This window comes from Lynx canadensis, chromosome D1 (genome assembly GCF_007474595.2).
Source record: "Lynx canadensis isolate LIC74 chromosome D1, mLynCan4.pri.v2, whole genome shotgun sequence".
Lineage (NCBI taxonomy): Eukaryota > Metazoa > Chordata > Mammalia > Carnivora > Felidae > Lynx > Lynx canadensis.
Window position 1 is genome coordinate 40,570,464 of NC_044312.2, and position 18,604 is coordinate 40,589,067.

General features: G+C 45.7%; 1 protein-coding gene across 1 annotated transcript; it reads left to right on the forward strand.

The window, feature by feature from the left end:
• The first annotated feature begins 11,354 nt into the window (after window positions 1-11,354).
• Window positions 11,355-13,907, forward strand: LOC115525210 (elongation factor 1-alpha, oocyte form-like). The gene is made up of 7 exons (XM_030332278.1): window positions 11,355-11,498; window positions 11,680-11,859; window positions 12,122-12,418; window positions 12,541-12,691; window positions 13,011-13,267; window positions 13,429-13,663; window positions 13,789-13,907. The coding sequence occupies exons 1-7, from the start codon at window positions 11,355-11,357 to the stop codon at window positions 13,905-13,907; spliced, it is 1,383 nt and encodes a 460-aa protein (XP_030188138.1).
• The last annotated feature ends 4,697 nt before the right edge of the window (window positions 13,908-18,604 follow it).

The window sequence follows — 18,604 nt, forward strand, 5'->3', positions numbered from 1 at the left end:
TTAATCCCTGGGGGCTCTTGGAGTCTGAGCCTGGATCTATGGTGTCAGGGCCACACTCCCTAATGCTGAGTCACCTTTGCAATGGGTGAGAAATGATAAGAATTACATTTGGAGTTTTGTCAGTAGGACGACTAATCTCACAGGGAAGCATTCTGTCCAATTTCTACATTCACTATCTCCTCTTGTAGCCTAGAGGAATGCAGAGATAAGACAAAGACCATCTCGAGGTAAAGAAGGTTATTGGATTTTCACTTGCTAATCATGACATCAAGGGCTTGGCTGGTAAAATAAATCATAGCTCCTTAAAGGTGAATTTTTCACATGGTGTAAACTTCCATTAGTAAGAATATTGACTCTCTGTAAATGCTCTAGTCCCAGCTGGGTAGATTTCCACTGTTGCACTTGGAAAGCCCAAATCCCAAAGAGGATCCCGTTCCTGCTCTCAAGCCAGAGAATTGTCAGCAGCAGCTCCAAGGACCCCAAGGGCCAGGGTAAGCCAAGTCAGGGGTGGGGAGTGTGAGAACTAGGATGGGGGCAAGAGAAGGGAGGAAGGATGGGGCTCAGACTTGCAGGCTACGGAGCTCCCAGAGTATTACATCTCCAAGTACATGTTTTCAATAGATGCTCACAGTCTCCTCTGTGTGGGAGGAAAACGGGGCGTTATCAAGGTCAGGCTCAGTGTCAGATTGATATACACCCTCCCCACGGGACATTTCGAAGCCACTAGAGGAATACAGAGTAGTTTCAAACAGTGTCTGTGTTACTCAACAGTTTAGTTAGATGAATATTTTTGCACGGCAAGATGTTTTTATTTCAGTGTTAATCTCTGCAACATATTTCATAATAGAAAAAAAATGGGAAACACCTTTTGAATTCTGTAACTGGCACTCAACTAATGTCAATTTTCTTTTCCTCTTCCACTCTCATCATGCTCTTCCATTTTGAAATTGACGAACCCATATTTCATAGGGTTGATACGTGAATAAAACAAGATAAAGCATTTATTCCTTCAACACAATTGCCATTTACTAGTAACGATGATTTAGTGAAATGACATAATGTAAAAATTCCTAACACATGGGTAAACATTTAACATGTTTGCTGAAACAAAACAAAACAAAACAAAACAAAAAACAAATAAAAAATGGTTGGAGGGGCACCTGGGTGACTCAGTGGGTTAAGCATCTGACTCATGATCTCTAAGTTTGTGAGTCTGAGTCCCACATCAGGCTCTGCACTGACAGCACGGAGCCTGCTTGGGACTCTCTTCCTCCCTCTCTGCCCCTCCCGTGCTCGCTCTGTCTTTCAAAATAAATAAACATTAAAAATAAATAAAACTACGTATATACATATATATATATAAACATTTTTAAAAAAATGGTTAGAAAATGGCTAAACGTAAGAGGATGACACCCTCCCTTTCCAGGCTTCCAAACTGGAGTGATAGAAATAAACCAGATCACAAACTTGGGATATTCCCAATGATTTCAAAGCAGGTAATAAAATCCAGGCTTTGGCATACAAAGAGCACAAAGTTCTCAAAAGAGTAACTTCAAATCCATAAAAGAAATTGCCTACATTCTCATGTATCATTCACAAGTCACATTTGTCCTGCACCAGAAAACATTTTGAATTTCCACTCTTAGTGTTTGTTTCCATCACTGAATCTGATCTACTCCTCGGGACAGACACCTGGCCTCATATTTGTTCTTGGATTTGTTGAGAAGGGAGGCATAATAAAACTATCATTTACTGAGAGCTTAATATATACCAGGCATCATTCTATGGACTCTCCCATGAAAGCATCAAAGCAAAGGTAAGGGGGTAGGTAGATGACAGTATTATTTCCATTTTGTGGTTCACACCAGGGTGCTTATGAAATTTTAACTGGTTCAAAGTCATTTAGCTGGGAAGTAATAGAGTGACGTTTTGGGGGGTTGGGTTTTTGTTTTGTTTTGTTTTGTTTTCTGTTTTCATTTTTTTTACTTGAGAGAGACAGAGAGAGAGAAAAAACTTAAGCAGGCTCTGTGCTCAGTGCAGAGCCATGACCCTGAGATCATGACCTGAGGCAAAATCAAGAGCCAGATGCTCAACTGACTGAGACACCCAGGTGCCCCAGTAGAGTGAGGTCTTGACCCAGGCGGTCTGACTCCAGAGCCTCCTCCTAATTTCTAACAATCCTGCCCCACAATCTTGCAGTCACAAGTGTACCTCACCATTTTTTCACTGTCATTATAAAGTAGTAAGTCCCCTCCTTCCTTTCCTTTATGTTTTAAAAATACTGCTATTCAATTAAAACTTCCTTTTTCTTTCCACCATCACCAAGGTGTTTTCTCCATCCTGTGTTATGAGTTTGAACTTGAAATTGTTTTATCAGGTCTGTGCCACAAATTGATAAAGATATTAGAGGGCAGAGGACTATTGAGAAAGTTTCCAAAGTTGACTTGGTGACATTCATTTTAGGCTCAAGGGCCTTTTCAAGCTCCTTTTGCTTAGAGTCCTGGCCTATTTACTATGATCAAAACTATCCAATGTTCTCTCCCAGGCCAAGAAGAAATTCCACTTCTACTTTAAAGACCTGGGGATAACGAGATGCACTTACCCTGTATCTGGAAACCAGTATTCCAATGGGACTCCTGTATCTCAGTGGTTCCAGCTGTGAAATAGGGATTATGGTCGTACCCAGCTTGTAGGGCTATAGTGAGGACAGAATGAAACAGTACATGGAAAGTGCTCAAAACTGTGTCAGAAGATCAGCACGTATTCGTAATGATTCTTGTTATTTTACAGATAACCAAGTCTTTGGGGTGGCAACTATAGTGATGATCTTTGCAGATTACAGGCTTTTGTTTTGCAGGGTCTTGCTCTGTTTAATCACCATCACAATCGATGGGAATTGTGGGTCTTTTATTTTCCCAGTCCAAACCCAAGGAGGCTGTGTAGTGCCTGAGTGTAGGACTCATAGATCTGCCTAGCCATAGCCCATGTGAGTCCAACAGAGAAGGGCGCATTTTCATGTTTTAATGGTGTTTGTGCCTGGGGGGCTCAATTGGTTAAGTGTCTGACTCTTGATTTGGGCTCAGGTCATGATCTCAGGGCTTGTGGGTTTGTGTCCCACATCAGGCTCTGCACTGGCAGTGTGGGAGCCTGCTTTGGATTCTCTCTCCCTCCCTGTCTCTCTGCCCCTTCCCTGCTTGCATTCCCTCTTCCTCTCTCAAAATAAATAAGTAAAGTTAAAAATAAATAAATAAATAAGATTGACAGCAATAACTCTACTGAAAAAACCTTATTCTCCTGTTGATAAAATCAACAAGGATGAAAGGGATCATTTAAATATTCCAGTTATATTCTTACTTCCCGCTATGGAAGAAATGGTATGCAATAGGTGGTATTCAGAAATCTGGGGATTTAAGGTTTGGGGACTTCTCTTGTGATTAAGCGCCAAAATATAAACAGGAGTGTGATTTGTTTCTTTATGAGAGATATTACCACCATGGGACTGCTGTTCTGTCCTATTTTTTCTATGCTCCACTATTTTCCAAAGCATATTCCTCAGTACATTATTCCACAAGTGGTTAATAGCGTGCTTCCAAAAAGGGTTCCCCAATCAAATGTATGTGGTGAACTCCAAGATAGGTTTTCTTTGCATAAAACCAGATTCTTGTAGAATCTAAAGCATGGATTGCTCTCTACACACCACTGATGAGGCCGCTATTCTATCCATACTAATGAAGACACAATTCTCCCAAGATTACATTTTTATTGGCTTCTCGGGCACTTAAAATGTACAGATTATTGCTCAGTTGGGGTTACTTCTCCAGAACATTAACCTCACCAATTACTAGTGAATTTTCTTATCCCTTCCTCTCTTTCAGTTTCCCTTTCTGAGGGTTAGAAAAATAGATTTTTCTCCATGTGCTGATGGTAGCCTTAACTCACCTCCCTAACCTTAGCCCCTGCCAAGTCTTCTGACTTTTCAGTGCATCACCAAATGTTGTGACCTTGACCTTTTCTACTTCATGACCATCCCTCTCAACACTCACTCTCTGCATAAAGGCTACAAACATTTATGGGCCTTGTTAAAATGCCACCTCATTCATTCAGTTGTTAGACACTGAGGACCTATCAGGAGCTGGGCATTGTTGTGAGATCTGATTGAAGGGATCAATGAATGAATGGATTTACTCATCTCTGGGAGTTGGGGAGATCTGTTAAATAATGCATGGCTAGGTACTCTTATCTTTTAAGGAGAAAAGTGATCTATAAATCAGGGAACTGTTAAAGTATTTACATGTTGGTCCCATGAAAAAACGATAGAAGCCGTTTTCACGATAATACAAGTCCTGATAATTTGCATTTATATAGCACATTATTGGCGCAACAACTTTGTCCCTTTGAGTCGCTTCAGTTAAAGTTGTTTTGCTTTAATTACCTCACACAGAGCAACCATAAAATGATTGTAAAACAATTTGCAAGTATGTGTGTTATCCATAAATGCTAAATAACAGTTAAATGATCAACATACTCAGTGGAATCTGACATTTCTCGGGATAATATTTTAATTGTTCACCTGATGTACTGTCAACCCTAGAGCACTGACATCTGGATTAGAATAGATATGTGACTGGGGTGGGGTGGGAGTGGAGAGCGTACTTGCCTTAGAAGCATCCCAGAGGAAGGAGAACCTTGTTTTATCTTACAATTTTTTTTCTGTATCTTCCTATCTCTCGGTAGACCAAATAAAGTTATTTCGAAAGCAAGCCAAAGTATTCACAACACACGTATGTGTTCACGGGCTAACAGCATGAGTTCAAGATATATAGGTGCTTTAAATATTGACTAATGTATGGACACTGAATAGACATCCTGAGTACTTCATTGATCCTTCATTAATGGACTTGGTGCAAATCACTATGAATGACATCTTGGAAACAGCAATGAATAAGTCTGTCATGATCCCTGAACATCCATCAAATAAAGGAAGCCCTCGGCCATATTTACATAATCACTTTTCTCCTCCAGTGCTCTGGGTGTTATGTCTGTTCTTGCCAGCATAGCTGAGTTAAATTTTAAGCCCTTGGTCTCTACTCACTGACTGTAGTTGCGTGTGGATCCCTCATGGGTTTGCTTCTAACTCCTTATCTGATTCTCCTAAGGACTGGTAGAGGGCAGGGCAGGAATGGTTAGCAGTCCTATTCTACAGGTGAAGAGCCCACCAGAGTATCAGTGGCTTCTGGAAAGTCACACAGTGACAAACAGAGGCAGAAACTCAACTAAAATTTCCAGAATCAAAGGAAGGAAGGGTGCTCAAAGATATGGGACATCTATGCACTGATTTTCCCTACATTACATGTTTCACAATGAAAAAAGTTAGAATTGGAAATAGGTACTTTCCCATTGCTGAATGAATGAATGAATGGGCAATTATAATGCTGACTTCCCTCTACTCACTTCCCAGACACTTGCTGTTTTCTTTTTCTTTTTAATTTTTTTAACGTTTATTTATTTTTGAGACAGAGAGAGACAGAACATGAACAGGGGAGGGTCAGAGAGAGAGAGGGAGACACAGAATCCGAAACAGGCTCCAGGCTCTGAGCTGTCAGCACAGAGCCCGACGCGGGGCTCAAACTCACGGACCGTGAGATCATGACCTGAGCCCAAGTCGGACGCTTAACCGACCGAGCACCCAGGTGCCCCGACACTTGCTGTTTTCAAAAGGAAACCCCCTGGGACATTGAACTTTAGCTACGTCCTTAGCATCCTCTTCTTACCTCGACTAGCACCCTCACCTCATCCAACTCCCTTCTCTCTCCCCTGGAAACACAAGAGGAAAGGAGCCCCTGCTTCCTCCCACTTCTTCCCCTGACAGACACTTCTCTGAGCAGGCCCCGAGGCTGGAGGAGGGCAGCCTTGACAATTTTAGTCACCATCCCGTGCCCCACCCTACCTCTGGGCTGAAGTTCAAAATCCACTCACTGTTGAATCTGGCCTATGATCCAAAGTGAATAGAGATTGGGAGATTTATTTTTTTTTTTAATTTTTTTTTTCAACGTTTATTTATTTTTGGGACAGAGAGAGACAGAGCATGAACAGGGGAGGGGCAGAGAGAGAGGGAGACACAGAATCGGAAACAGGCTCCAGGCTCTGAGCCATCAGCCCAGAGCCCGACGCGGGGCTCGAACTCACGGACCGTGAGATCGTGACCTGGCTGAAGTCGGACGCTTAACCGACTGCGCCACCCAGGCGCCCCGAGATTGGGAGATTTAAAATTAACTGCAGTCCTGGCAGAAAGAGAAGTTAAGCTACCTTTAGAGTACCAGAGGAGGAAAAGTAATCACGTAAATCTTACCAGGGGCTTCCATTGGTGGATGGATGCTTGCTCAGCAGAGGCGCCTACAGTCAAGTGAACCAGCAGGGGCTCCTGAGGGATTGTGCTCCTCCTGCCTGTGGACAGACCTCTGTATGCAAAAGCCTATCACGTGTAGGTGGGAGTGCATCCCCTTAGCTGACCTGGGATTTCCTGGAAGTGTAGGTCACTTTTGCAAGGTGCCTGGCACATAAATGTTTATGGACTCAAATCAGAATGAATCACACATGAGCCTCAGTTTCCACATCTCAGGTGAAGGTGCTGTACTAGAATAATGCCTAGGGAACTTCTAAAGAGGCAGCATGTTCTGGCTGGGGTAAGAATGGTGTTTTTAAAAAGGAACGCGTCTTCGTTAAAATTTCATGCCCCCCACCCCCCACACTCCCACCTACATACTAGTTGTGTGGTTTGAACAATTTGTTTTACTTGTCTGAGCGACCCTTGAAAGGTAGGTGAGGCAAAAATACTCATCCACAGCATCAGGGTAGGGGTTCAATAACACAAAGTGCTCAAGAAATTTTTCTTTAATGAATGATGCTTGGATAGTTCACAGGAAAAGCTTTCCATTTTCATGGGGTTTGGCCAGAGCATCCCACACTGCCATTTTCCCCTAAAGTTGTCAAGCTCCGGAACATAAAGGAAAGGACCCTCTTCTTTTGTCTCTGTTCCCAACCAGAGCCAGAGTTATTTGAGCAGAAAGGTCACTAATTCAGAGTCACTACAACATTAAGTCCTTTGTTCCCTCTGGGGTTTTGACTCCAGCTCCTGGGTGGGGTGGGGGCTGAGTCCGTCCTTGTCTCCCCCTTTGGCTGTTGGCTCAGCGGGAGCAGATATCAGAGGTTGTCTCCTCTTTCAGGACAGCCACATAAAACGTGTCCTATGAATATTGGCTGCAAAGAAATGACTCCTTCCTACTTAGGATTTGATTTCCTATTTCTGCATGTCTGCAAACTGGATATCTCTTTATTCAGGTGATCAGACCCTGGGGAAAAGTTTCCTTTAGCTACTACTTGTTTGCACACTTGAAACTGGGATGAACTATGTCAAAACACTTGTTTAGTTGGAAAAATTCCATTTTATAAATTAGAATGCAAGGAGCTGGGTCAGTAGAAGGAACCAGAAAAGGAATCTTCCATATACCCGCCTCAGCCTGACCCCTCGTGGAAGACACCCATAATCTAACCTAAACTCCCCCCAAAGAGAATGGCTTTATACCTACCCGGGACATGGAAGACAGATGCAGTAAATCCACTTTGTTCAAATTAGGTCTAATTCCACCGCCTACCAAAGACAGACTGCGGGTGGCTCTTCTGATTTGTTGATATTAGGTGTTAAACTTTTGTCTTTAAAGTTCCCTATCGCTAACTCCAGTTTGTTTCATTTGTCCCTTTTAAAATATACTGGTTCAGAGTGCCTGGATGGCTCGGCCAGTTAGGTGTCTGGCTCTTAATGTCAGCTCAGCTCATGATCTCACGGTTCATGAGATCGAGCCCCACATTGGGTTCTGCGCTGACAACGTGGAGCCTAGTTGAGATTCCCTCTCTCCCTGCCCTTCCCCCACTCTTGTTCTCTCTCTCTCTCTCCCTCTCAAAATAAGTAAACTTTAAAAAATATATCTACCTCTACTCACCACCTATGGAGACCAAGGGGCTTTGATTAATAGTTATGCAGATAGATAAACTAATGGATAAATGTATTTGCTTCATACCCCAAAATTGGAGACCTCTTTTAATCTTTTAGGAATTAATGAACCCTCCCAGTGTGGTGTTCTCCAAGGTCACCTCTCCCTGTGTTTACACAGTTGCCTGGCAAACACCTCTTGACCATATAACCTCATTTATCTCAGCAACTCCTCACTGCATTGTGCTTGTCAGTCTAAATGATTTTATTTCATCCTGTCTGAAGCCTGCATTATCGTCATTATAGATTCATTTCTAATCCTTAACTGTCCCATTCCAGAAACTCTGATGACTTTATGTTTATGAATTGTAAATACTATTTCCAATAAGCTGATAATGAATTGCCAGATCCCTCCAAATTTGTAAATAATGGGGATATTTCGCTAGCAACAGCCAATTACACGAGGCAGGAAAAGTCATTCTGTCAGGAACACTTACCCTTCAGCTTATTTCAATGTCAGAAAACCTCTTAATTCTGATTATTCCTTCAGTCCTGAGTCAGCCAAGACCACAGATACTATGTAAATGGCTCAAATGGAAGAAGGGTAACCATAATTCTTAATGAGGAGACAGTCTGGCTCAGAAGAGGCCTGGAAACCCAGAGACTGAGAGGTACCATCCTGTTTCTTCATTAATGTATTCTGTGACCTTGGGCAAATCATTTTGTCTCTGTGGAGGTGCTTCACCTCTCAGTAATATGAGTCTGGCAACGCAAGACAGGGAGAGGAAGGTAGGGCTAGGAGGTCCCAGTAATTTACGCCTTGCCACGTGCCAGGCCCTGTACAGGATGATCTCATTTTATCCTCACTAGACGCAGGAGGTAGGTATTTCCCCCCACTTTACAGAGAGTGAAACTGAAGCTCAGGAAGACTAGTTCACGTAGCGGTCTAAGTAGGCAAGGCAGGATTTAGACTCAGGGCTGACTCCGCAGTGGCACTGTGTTATGTGCTTAATTTGCCTCTGTGCTTCTTCAAAGAGGCTGAATGAAATGTCATTACGGTGGCATGTTAAAACAGCACAGGCGGTGATCAGTTCAATTGCACCTGGTGGACGGGCTGCAGAGTCAGGGAGGGGCCCAGACTCTGACTCCTCAGAGCTCGCGACATAGTCCTTTGGGAGCTCCTTCGAAGGCTGGAGCCTGTCTTTGGGATGAGGGAGAAGATGTTGACCAAGTTGTGTTCCCAAGGGCTCCCATGAGCACTCATGGTCTCCCTCCCTCTCTTTTGATCCCCTTTCCACTGACATCAAATGCACATCAACTACACTGCTTGGCTGGGGCCCCCCCACCTCCCTCCACGACTGCTACATTATTAGGCTCCTAAGGGCCGCCCCCTCCAGTCTCGGTCTCCAGAGCTTCTCACCATGTAATGAACGAGTAATTTTCCCCCTGAGGGCAATAAAGAGTAATCAAGAGATTTAAGCGGGGGATTACATAATTAGATTTACAGTTGGGGAAAATTAAATGCTGAGGAGTTAATGCATAATGATCTTTCCTCTTCATCCCTCTAGCCACCATTTTCTCTAATCCATTCCCTGACCTCTCGGCAAGTTGGAGTATAGGACTGTGCTCAGCTGATTCCTCTGCCTGGCAAGCCCCCGCCCCCCATCACCTGTGGACCCTGACATGCTCACTGTCTAAGACCCCATGAAGCTTCTCTATGAAGCAGTCCTCACCTCCCCACACGCCTGAGGCTCTCCTGAACCAGCCCCACTGATAGCGTTCCTAGTTCTGTATCCTCACATCGAAATGTTTCTTGTGGTCTCTCTCCCTTACCAGAGTGTGAACCCCTCAAAGACGGGCTGTATTACTCCTAGTTGCATCTATCGTTCCCTGGGCAGAGACAAGCAGTGGTTACTCCTAGGTGTAAGTGGAATGGATAAATGGGCTCAATAGGTCTGCCTCGTTCCTCCTAGAAGGTGACTGGGTGAGGAAAATATACTGATAGTGGGGAACAAGGACTTGCTGAACCTTTTGGAGAAGTATTTTATCACCTGAGACCTCAGATAATTCTGCAAAACGGGGAAAGGGAGGAATTTGATGTTTCCTAAGGACCTCACTTCTCTGACATTTTAGTTTCTTGGTTCTTTAGGAGTAAAGGTGGAAAATAATGACTTAAAAAATGAGCGAAGCAGGCGGTGCTCAGGGACGTGGCCCTTGTGGGACCAGGACCCCTGGAAGGGCAGACTCCTCAAAGGCTTCCTGTTCTCCTGGGCCCAAGTAGGAGCTGGGGGAAGGAGTGAGCGCTTACTGTGCATGACTGAGCTCTGCCAAGGACTTTCTAGGGGAAGGATGAGGACATACTTGGCCTCAGAGAAGGCTCCAAACAGCCACAGCCAGTTCCCATTCCGTCCAAGCAGCAGTCTCTTTAAGAGATCTTAGATGGCTGACTTGGAGGAGACCCAGAAGCGACTGCCATGTCTCCAGGGGCCTGAGAGCTTCTCAGAAGAGAGGTCTTGACTGTTTCCTAATTTGGGCATCTTCATCCTCCCGTATGGTGTTGGGTGCTGTATTCAGTAAATGCTAAATGGATGAAGAGCCACAACCATTCCGTACCTTAGTCTTGAGGGAACATCTGCACAAAGTCCGATAATGTGCACATGTATGTATTCTATATCTTATCCAGTCTTTCCCTTCTCCCACTCCCCACGCCCAGTAATCCTACTTAAAAAAGGATTAGTGGGACTGATCTACCCTCTCTTCACCCAAAAATCCAATCAATCAAGACAGGAGTCTTCTAAATTGGGACTGGGGTTGGGGAGTGGCGTTTTTTAAACCCTTGGCTCTGGTTTTGGATTTGGTGGGAACCAGAAGGAGGAGGGTCCAGTGCTACCTTTATAAAAGCAAGAGGCAAGACGTTGGGTATCGTCACAGCTGCTGTAGCTCTTGCTGGTCTTTGGATCTAGTTTGCTTCTTTTTCTTTAGAGGTGAGTTCTTGTAAGGAACAAGCAAACTACAGAGCCTCGGGGTCTTTTATGTTAGAAGTGAATCAGATGGAGGAGGAAGTTGGGGAGGAGGGGTTGGTTGAGCCCTGGCCATTTGGGGAAGGCTCACTGAGGAGGAAGGATGAGCTAGGACTTCTTGGAAGTGCCCACCAGGGCCCTGGGACTAGTCCCAGCATGTGAGCCTGGGTAGGTTAGTTTTACTTTGCAGTTTATGCCTGCCATGTCTTAAACTCTGGACTAGGCACTGACGTGGAAAGGGGTGTTGGACCCAAGCAGAATGGAGGGAAATGAAGGAGGCAGGCTCGGAATACCTTGGCCTCACCCACTCCCACTGTCTGTCCAGTAGTGACTAGTGAAGCCGCACCATGGGCAAAGAGAAGACCCATGTCAATATTGTTGTCATCGGCCACGTGGACTCTGGCAAGTCCACCACTACTGGGCACCTCATCTACAAGTGTGGGGGTATCGATAAGAGAACCATCGAGAAGTTCGAGAAGGAGGCAGCTGAGGTAAGGTGTCTATTGTGTGTAGGAGTGGCTGTCCCCCTTCGCGGGGGTGGGGGGGTGGGGGCGTCTAGGTTCCAAAGTGCAGAAAGCAGGGTCCACTCTGCGGTCTAAGGTGCCCTGAAGTTGGCTGTAATAAACCGTCCTGCTCACCATCAATGCACTATCCTCCTCTCCCCTTCCCCAGATGGGCAAGGGCTCCTTCAAATATGCTTGGGTGCTGGACAAGCTGAAGGCGGAGAGAGAGCGTGGCATCACCATCGACATCTCCCTGTGGAAGTTTGAGACTAACAAGTTCTACATCACCATCATCGATGCCCCAGGCCACAGGGACTTCATCAAGAACATGATAACTGGCACATCCCAGGTAAAGTAGTACGCCCTCAGGTGCCTCCTTGGGCTCCTGGAAGGAGGAACTAAAAGCTCATTTGTGGGAGTAGATGAGAGTTTCACTGGGAGGCAGGACCTGGGGTGGTGCAGGAAAGTCCTTGAATCCCTGTGGGCCTTTTTTTGTAAGTTTCTGGGGGCACGCCCCTCAGCTTTACAAAGGGATCTGGGCCTGCCGAGCGCCAGCCGGCTTCCCGGCCCCGTCTGAGGCCCCCTGCCCCAGCCCCTTGTCCCGCCTGCAGGCCGACTGCGCCGTGCTCATCGTGGCGGGTGGCGTGGGCGAGTTTGAAGCTGGCATCTCCAAAAACGGGCAGACCCGCGAGCACGCGCTGCTGGCCTACACACTGGGCGTGAAGCAACTCATCGTGGCGGTCAACAAGATGGACTCCACCGAGCCCGCCTACAGCGCCACACGCTTCCAGGAGATCACCAAGGAAGTGAGCGCCTACATCAAGAAGATCGGCTACAACCCGGCCACCGTGGCCTTCGTGCCCATCTCCGGCTGGCACGGCGACAACATGCTGGAGCCCAGCGGCAACGTGAGTGCGGGGTTGGCGGGGGGGAGGAGGGGGGAGGGGGGACGGAGCAAGGCGCAGTCGGTCCTGGAAGGGGCGCTCCAGGACCTGTGCCCCAGACTCACGTGCGCTCTACCTCTCGGCAGATGCCCTGGTTCAAGGGCTGGAAGGTGGAACGGAAGGAGGGAAATGCCACCGGGGTGACTCTGCTGGAAGCTCTGGATGCCATCCTCCCGCCCACTCGCCCAGTCAACAAGCCCCTGAGGCTCCCTCTGCAGGACGTGTACAAGATTGGAGGTGAAGGGGCTGGGTGGGGCGGAGAGGAGACCTTTCACTCTGCAATTCGGAAGTTAGGAATGAGCTCTGGTGTCTGACTGCCAGGGTTCAAATCCTGACTTAATCCACAGCTTCTGAGCTAGGACAACGTGCAAAGGCACCCAGCCTTTCCAGCTAATGCCATAGGTAGTTTAAATAGCTCATGATCCGTGCAGTGTGTCATTCTAGTTCCACAGGTGGTCCTTTGTCCTCGAATGCAGAACCAAGGGACCCCCCAAGAAGCCTGTTCAAGGCAGGGAGAGGTGTGTGGGACAGCTCTGATTTCCCTTCCCTTGGATAGGCATTGGCACTGTGCCTGTGGGCCGTGTAGAGACCGGCTTCCTGAAACCTGGGATGGTGGTCACCTTTGCCCCCACAAACCTCACCACAGAGGTCAAGTCTGTGGAGATGCATCATGAGGCCCTGTCTGAGGCCCTGCCCGGTGACAACGTGGGCTTCAACGTGAAGAATGTGTCCGTAAAGGACATACGCCGTGGATATGTGGCTGGAGACAGCAAAAATGAGCCCCCCATGGAGGCTGCCAGCTTTGTGGCACAGGTGAGTGCCCAGGACGCCAAGAGCCTTAAGGGCACTGGCATTGGTGGGAATACTTCTTACCTTACGGATCAGCTCTGGTTTCTTCGGCCCCAGGTTCATGAGGATGTGGCCCCAGATCACGTGCCATGTTTCTTACAAATTCTGTCCTGCCCTCGTGCCAGGTGATTATCTTGAATCACCCCGGGCAGATCCATGCTGGCTATACCCCAGTGCTGGACTGCCATACAGTTCACGTCTCCTGCAAGTTTGCCGAACTGAAGGAAAAGATTGACCGGCGCTCAGGCAAGAAGCTCGAGGACAACCCCAAGGCCCTGAAGTCGGGTGACGCAGCCATTGTTCAGATGGTCCCCAGCAAGGCTATGTGCGTGGAGACCTTCTCAGAGTACCCACCTCTAGGTGAGCCAGGGATTGCTATGGAGTCTTAGGAAGAAAGCTTTTATCTCCTGTGGGCAGGGTACAGACTAAAGAGCATTTCCTTACATATCACTTTCCAGAAACCTCATTCTTCATCCCTCTTCCAGGCCGTTTTGCCGTGCGGGACATGAGACAAACAGTGGCTGTGGGAGTTATTAAGGCTGTGGATAAGAAGTCATCTGCTGGCAAGGTCACCAAGTCAGCGGCAAAGGCCAGCAAGAAGTGAGGCATGCGGTTTCCTCAGCAATCTTCCACTATAAAAGCTACTGAAAAGTCTATGTGTTTACCGAATGAGATTAATAAAACTGAAGTAGCTGTCCTGGCTTCTGGTTTCTTCTGAGGAGGTAAACAAGGAAGCTCTAGGTACACGAATGAACTATAGTTTAAAGCCCATTGACTTCCAGGACACCTGAGAGGCTCAGTAGGTTAAGTGTTTGTTTCAGCTCACAGTTCATGAGATCGGAGCCCCGTGTTTGGCTCACTGACAAGCGCAGATTCTCAGCTGCTTGGGATCCTCTCTCCCTCTCTGCCCCTCCCCAACTTGTTCTCTCTCTCTCTCAAACAGTAAAAAAAGATAGTGCCCACTGGCTTCAAAGCACTTACGCCCTGGGTTGTGAAGACGATTCAGGGTCCTGTCCCTCATTCTCAGGCAGGGCTCCATCCTGTCCTTTCTCATTTCCCTCAAACTTAATCGCTTCTGACCCGTTCTCCCTGTGGGGAAGTTGAATTGTTCTGGGATGTGAAAAGTACGCTTACAATGGCATAGGACAGGATCTCAGTGCCAGTGGGTCAGTCCAGCACTGCTGTGTGGTTCCTGGTACTAGTGGCTTTATTACCCAGAATCCTGATAGAAGAGTAAACATCAAGATCACTTGGCCAAGAATAGGGTGGGAACCCCCAAACCACTCCTTTGGAAGCTTGGGCTCAAGCTGCTGCCCAACACGTTAGTCTGGGTCAGGTCAATATTAATATGCCTAGAGGGCAAGGAGTGAAGGGATATAGTTCTGTGGTATTTGCTTCCTAACTTCATGAATGCAACAGGATAACATCTCATGGACTTTAAGCTAAATTATGTGTTCTTTCAACATTTGCTGGGAGTCAGGTCCCCAAGGTCTGCCAGTGGTACGTTCTTTATCCATTTATTATATACTGGCCCTTCCCGTATGTGAGATGCTGCTCTCACCCCATGGACTTGACCTAGTTACAGGCAGAGGCAACTATCAAATGGTGAATGGTAGAGCTGGGGAGTAGACCATGAAAGACACACAGTAAAGGCTATATTCCAACAATGCAAACAGGGTGGTGACTTGGACCAGGCTGGTAATCATGGGGTTAAGTGGTAAGTTCTGGAAGTATTTTGTAAAGGTTCTAAAAGTACTGACAAGCTGATGCATTTCTAAAAATTGAGTGGACGGTATGCAGAAGGGAAGTCAGTTGACATCTGGGTTTTTGGCCTGAGGGATTGGAATGGTAGAGCTTCTATGAGAATAGAGGTGGATTGCCAGCTAAGATGCTGGTGTGAAGAGAAGGGAGAGGCTAAGATAGTCAGGGGGGGAGTCCTCCAGACATGGAAGTACAATTCCTTGCCCATAAAGCATCCACTTGGAGGTTCCAGGATAGGCATGTGGATCAACTGTGTGACTGCAATCAATCCTTTATCGGAAAAACCATTAGTCTTACAAACTTGGAGAGTGCTCGTAAAACGTGTCAGGGCCTGGAAGGACTGTAGAGTCCTTTTTTTTTTTTTTTTTTTTTAACAGCTTAAATTACAGTATAGTTAACATACAATGTTATATTTCAGGTGTACAATGTCATGATTCAACAATTCTATACATTACTCGATAGTACTCAGTAAGGGTGTTCTTAATCCCCTTCACCTGTTTCACCCATCTACCCACCTACCTCCCCTCTGGTAGCCATTGGTTTGTTCTCTATAGTTTACAGGCTGTTTCTTGGTTTTTCCCTTTTCTTGGTTCATTTTGTTTCTTAAATTTCATATATGAGTGAGATTTAATACCTTCTCTGACTTTCTTCACGTAGCATTAAACTCTAGATCCATCCATGTTGTTGCAAGTGGCAAGATTTCATTCTTTTTTTTTTTATGACTGAGTAGTAGTCTATTGCATATAAATACCACATCTTTATTTATCTATCAATGGACAGTTGGGCTGCTTTCATAACTTGGCTATTGTAAATGATGCTGCTCTAAACAGGGGTACATGTATCTTTTTGAATTAGTGTTTTCATATTTGAGTAAATACCCAATATAGAATTACTGGATCGCATGGCAGTTCTATTTTTAACTTTTTGAGGAATCTCTATACTGTCTTCCACAGTGGCTGCACCAGTTTGCGTTCCCACCAACCGTGCACAAGAGTTCCTTTTTCTCCCCATCCTCACCAATACCAGTTGTTTCTTGTGTTTTTGATCTTAGTCACTCTGATGGGTGTGAGGTGGTATCTCATTGTGGTTTTGACTTGCATTTCCCTGATGACGAGTGATGTTGAGCATCTTTTCACGTGTCTGTTGGCCATCTATCTGGATGTCATCTTTAGAGAAATGAAATATCTATGTCTTCTGCCCACTTTTTAAATTGCATTATTTGTGTTTTTGGGTGTTGAGTTATAGAAGTTCTTTATAGATTTTGGATACTAACTCCTTATCAGAGATGTCATTTGCAAGCATCCTCTCCCCTTCTCCCATTCAGTAGGTTGTCTTTTAGTTTTGTTGATTGTTTCCTTTGCTGCTCAGAAGCCGTAGATGTCCATCTATACGTATAGCTATTCTCAATAGTTTACTTTTGCTTTTGTTTCCCTTCCTCAGGAGACAGCTCTGGAAAGAAGTTGCTTTGGTTGATATGAGAAATTACTGCCTGCGCTCTCTTCTAATACTTTTATGGTTTTAGGTCTCACATTTAGGTCTTTAATCCATTTTGAGCTTATTTTTGTGTGTGGTGTAAGAAAGTGGTCTGGGTTCATTTTTCTGCATGTCGCTGTCCAGTTTTCCCAACACCATTTGCTGAGGAGTATATCTTGAAATCTGGGATTGTGATATTTCCAGTGTTCTTCTTTTTCAAGATTGCTTTGGCCATTTAGAGTCTTTTGTTCCATACACATTTTAGGATTGTTTTTTCTAGCTCTGTGAAAAAAAAAAATGCTGCTGGTGTTTTGATAGGGATTGCATTAAATACGTAGATTGCTTTGGGTCGTATGGACATTTTAATGATATTTGTTCTTCTAACCCATGAGCATGGAATATCTTTCCATTTGTTAGTGTCATCTTCAATTTCTTTCATCAGTATTTTATAGTTTTCAGACTACAGGCCTTTCACCTCTTTGGTTAAGTTTATTCCTAAGTATTTTATTATTTTTGTTGCAATTGTAAATGGGATTCTTCTCTTGATTTCTCTTTCTGCTGCTTCATTATTAGTGTATAGAAACGCAACAGATTTCCACGTATTAACTTTGTATCCTGTGACCTTACTGAATTCATCGATCGGTTCTAGTAGTTTTTGGTGGAGTCTTGAGAGTTTTCTATATATAGTGTCATGTCACCTGCAAACAGTGAAAGTTTTACTTCTTCCTATGGAGCCCTTTCTGAAGCCAGGTTGGGAATATTACTTCCTGCCCTTCCCTGAGACTTTGATGTCCAAGATTTAGACTAAGAGTGTAGTGGCCTCTTCTCACCGATCAATAACGTTACCTGTCCATGCCTGTCAAGTTGGTTCCCTCTCAAGTGCAAATACCCAGGGAAACCCCAGGCCCGGCACAAACCTGGAAATAACAGGATGGCCTATCAGAGCTGTCACCGCATCAGGCATCAAGAAAGTCACCTGTCTGCAGGCTGAGAAACCTGTCAAATGCCAGCTGTTGTCAGCACAAATCTGCTTAATGGGACGTGGACCAAGCTTTGGAGCACCTCAAGCTTGTCAGTGTCATCAAAGACCACCCCGCGTGGCTTGGGGAAGCCAGACGTGTTCAGAAGGTGCTATGGAGATAGAATGCAGATCGCCCACCCCCTCCTGCTGCCTGTGCAAAATGGCCAGTCCTTTCTGTCCTTCGAAGTCTTTATTAAGAATTCTACGAATCACAACCGCAGCTTTGCTTCAAGTGATCAGGGAGCTCAAGTTGCAACTTTGCAGCGTGTGGGTCCCTGATGCGTACTCAAGAAGTACTTGTTGAATAGTGAATGAATGAGTGTCAACATGTCTGTTGAAAGAAGTGAATGACTGTGGATGCCAATTTACTCTCAGTTCTCAAGAATAATCATGCTTGTTTCTCAAGAATGCCTTAAAAAATTCAGTTTAAAAAGAAAACTAAAAATATCATGATGAACCCTCCCAAGTACTATGTTATGTTCGCTATTCAGTAATTCCTCACTGAGGTGGCAGGAAATGCTGCGGGTCGTAGAGGGAACCTCGTCCCGCTAGAAACCCCAAAATCGCTTCTGTGAGCACTGCCAGAGCTGGCTGAAGCTTTGCGCTTGACCCTGGCTGTAGCAGTGCACCAGTATGTGAGAGCTCCGGCGTTGTACCTGCAGAGTAAGCCTCCTGGTCTAGGACCCCCTCATTTAGTCCTTAACACAAAGTTGCAAATGGATCTAATAATTGGTCAGTCACAGTTATTCGGTTCTTTGTTGGCAGGTATGGGGGGCCTCCCCTTGTTGGATTTCCCCTCGCCTGGTCCTGAGACAGGTTGGTACAATGGAGCAGGCCTTGCACGGAATTCTCCCGCACATACACCTGTTAGCAGGCTTCGAACAGGCATGCGCGCCTGCCTTACAGTGAAGCGCCAGCAATCTGTCCTTGTCTTTCCTGACAAGCACCTTGCACGCAGGCAGTAGGCTTCAGCTAGGCTTTTAGTGGGGGACAGAATCCCCCGAAAATGACTCAATATAGGATAGAGTCCCTAGGCCCTGGCTGCC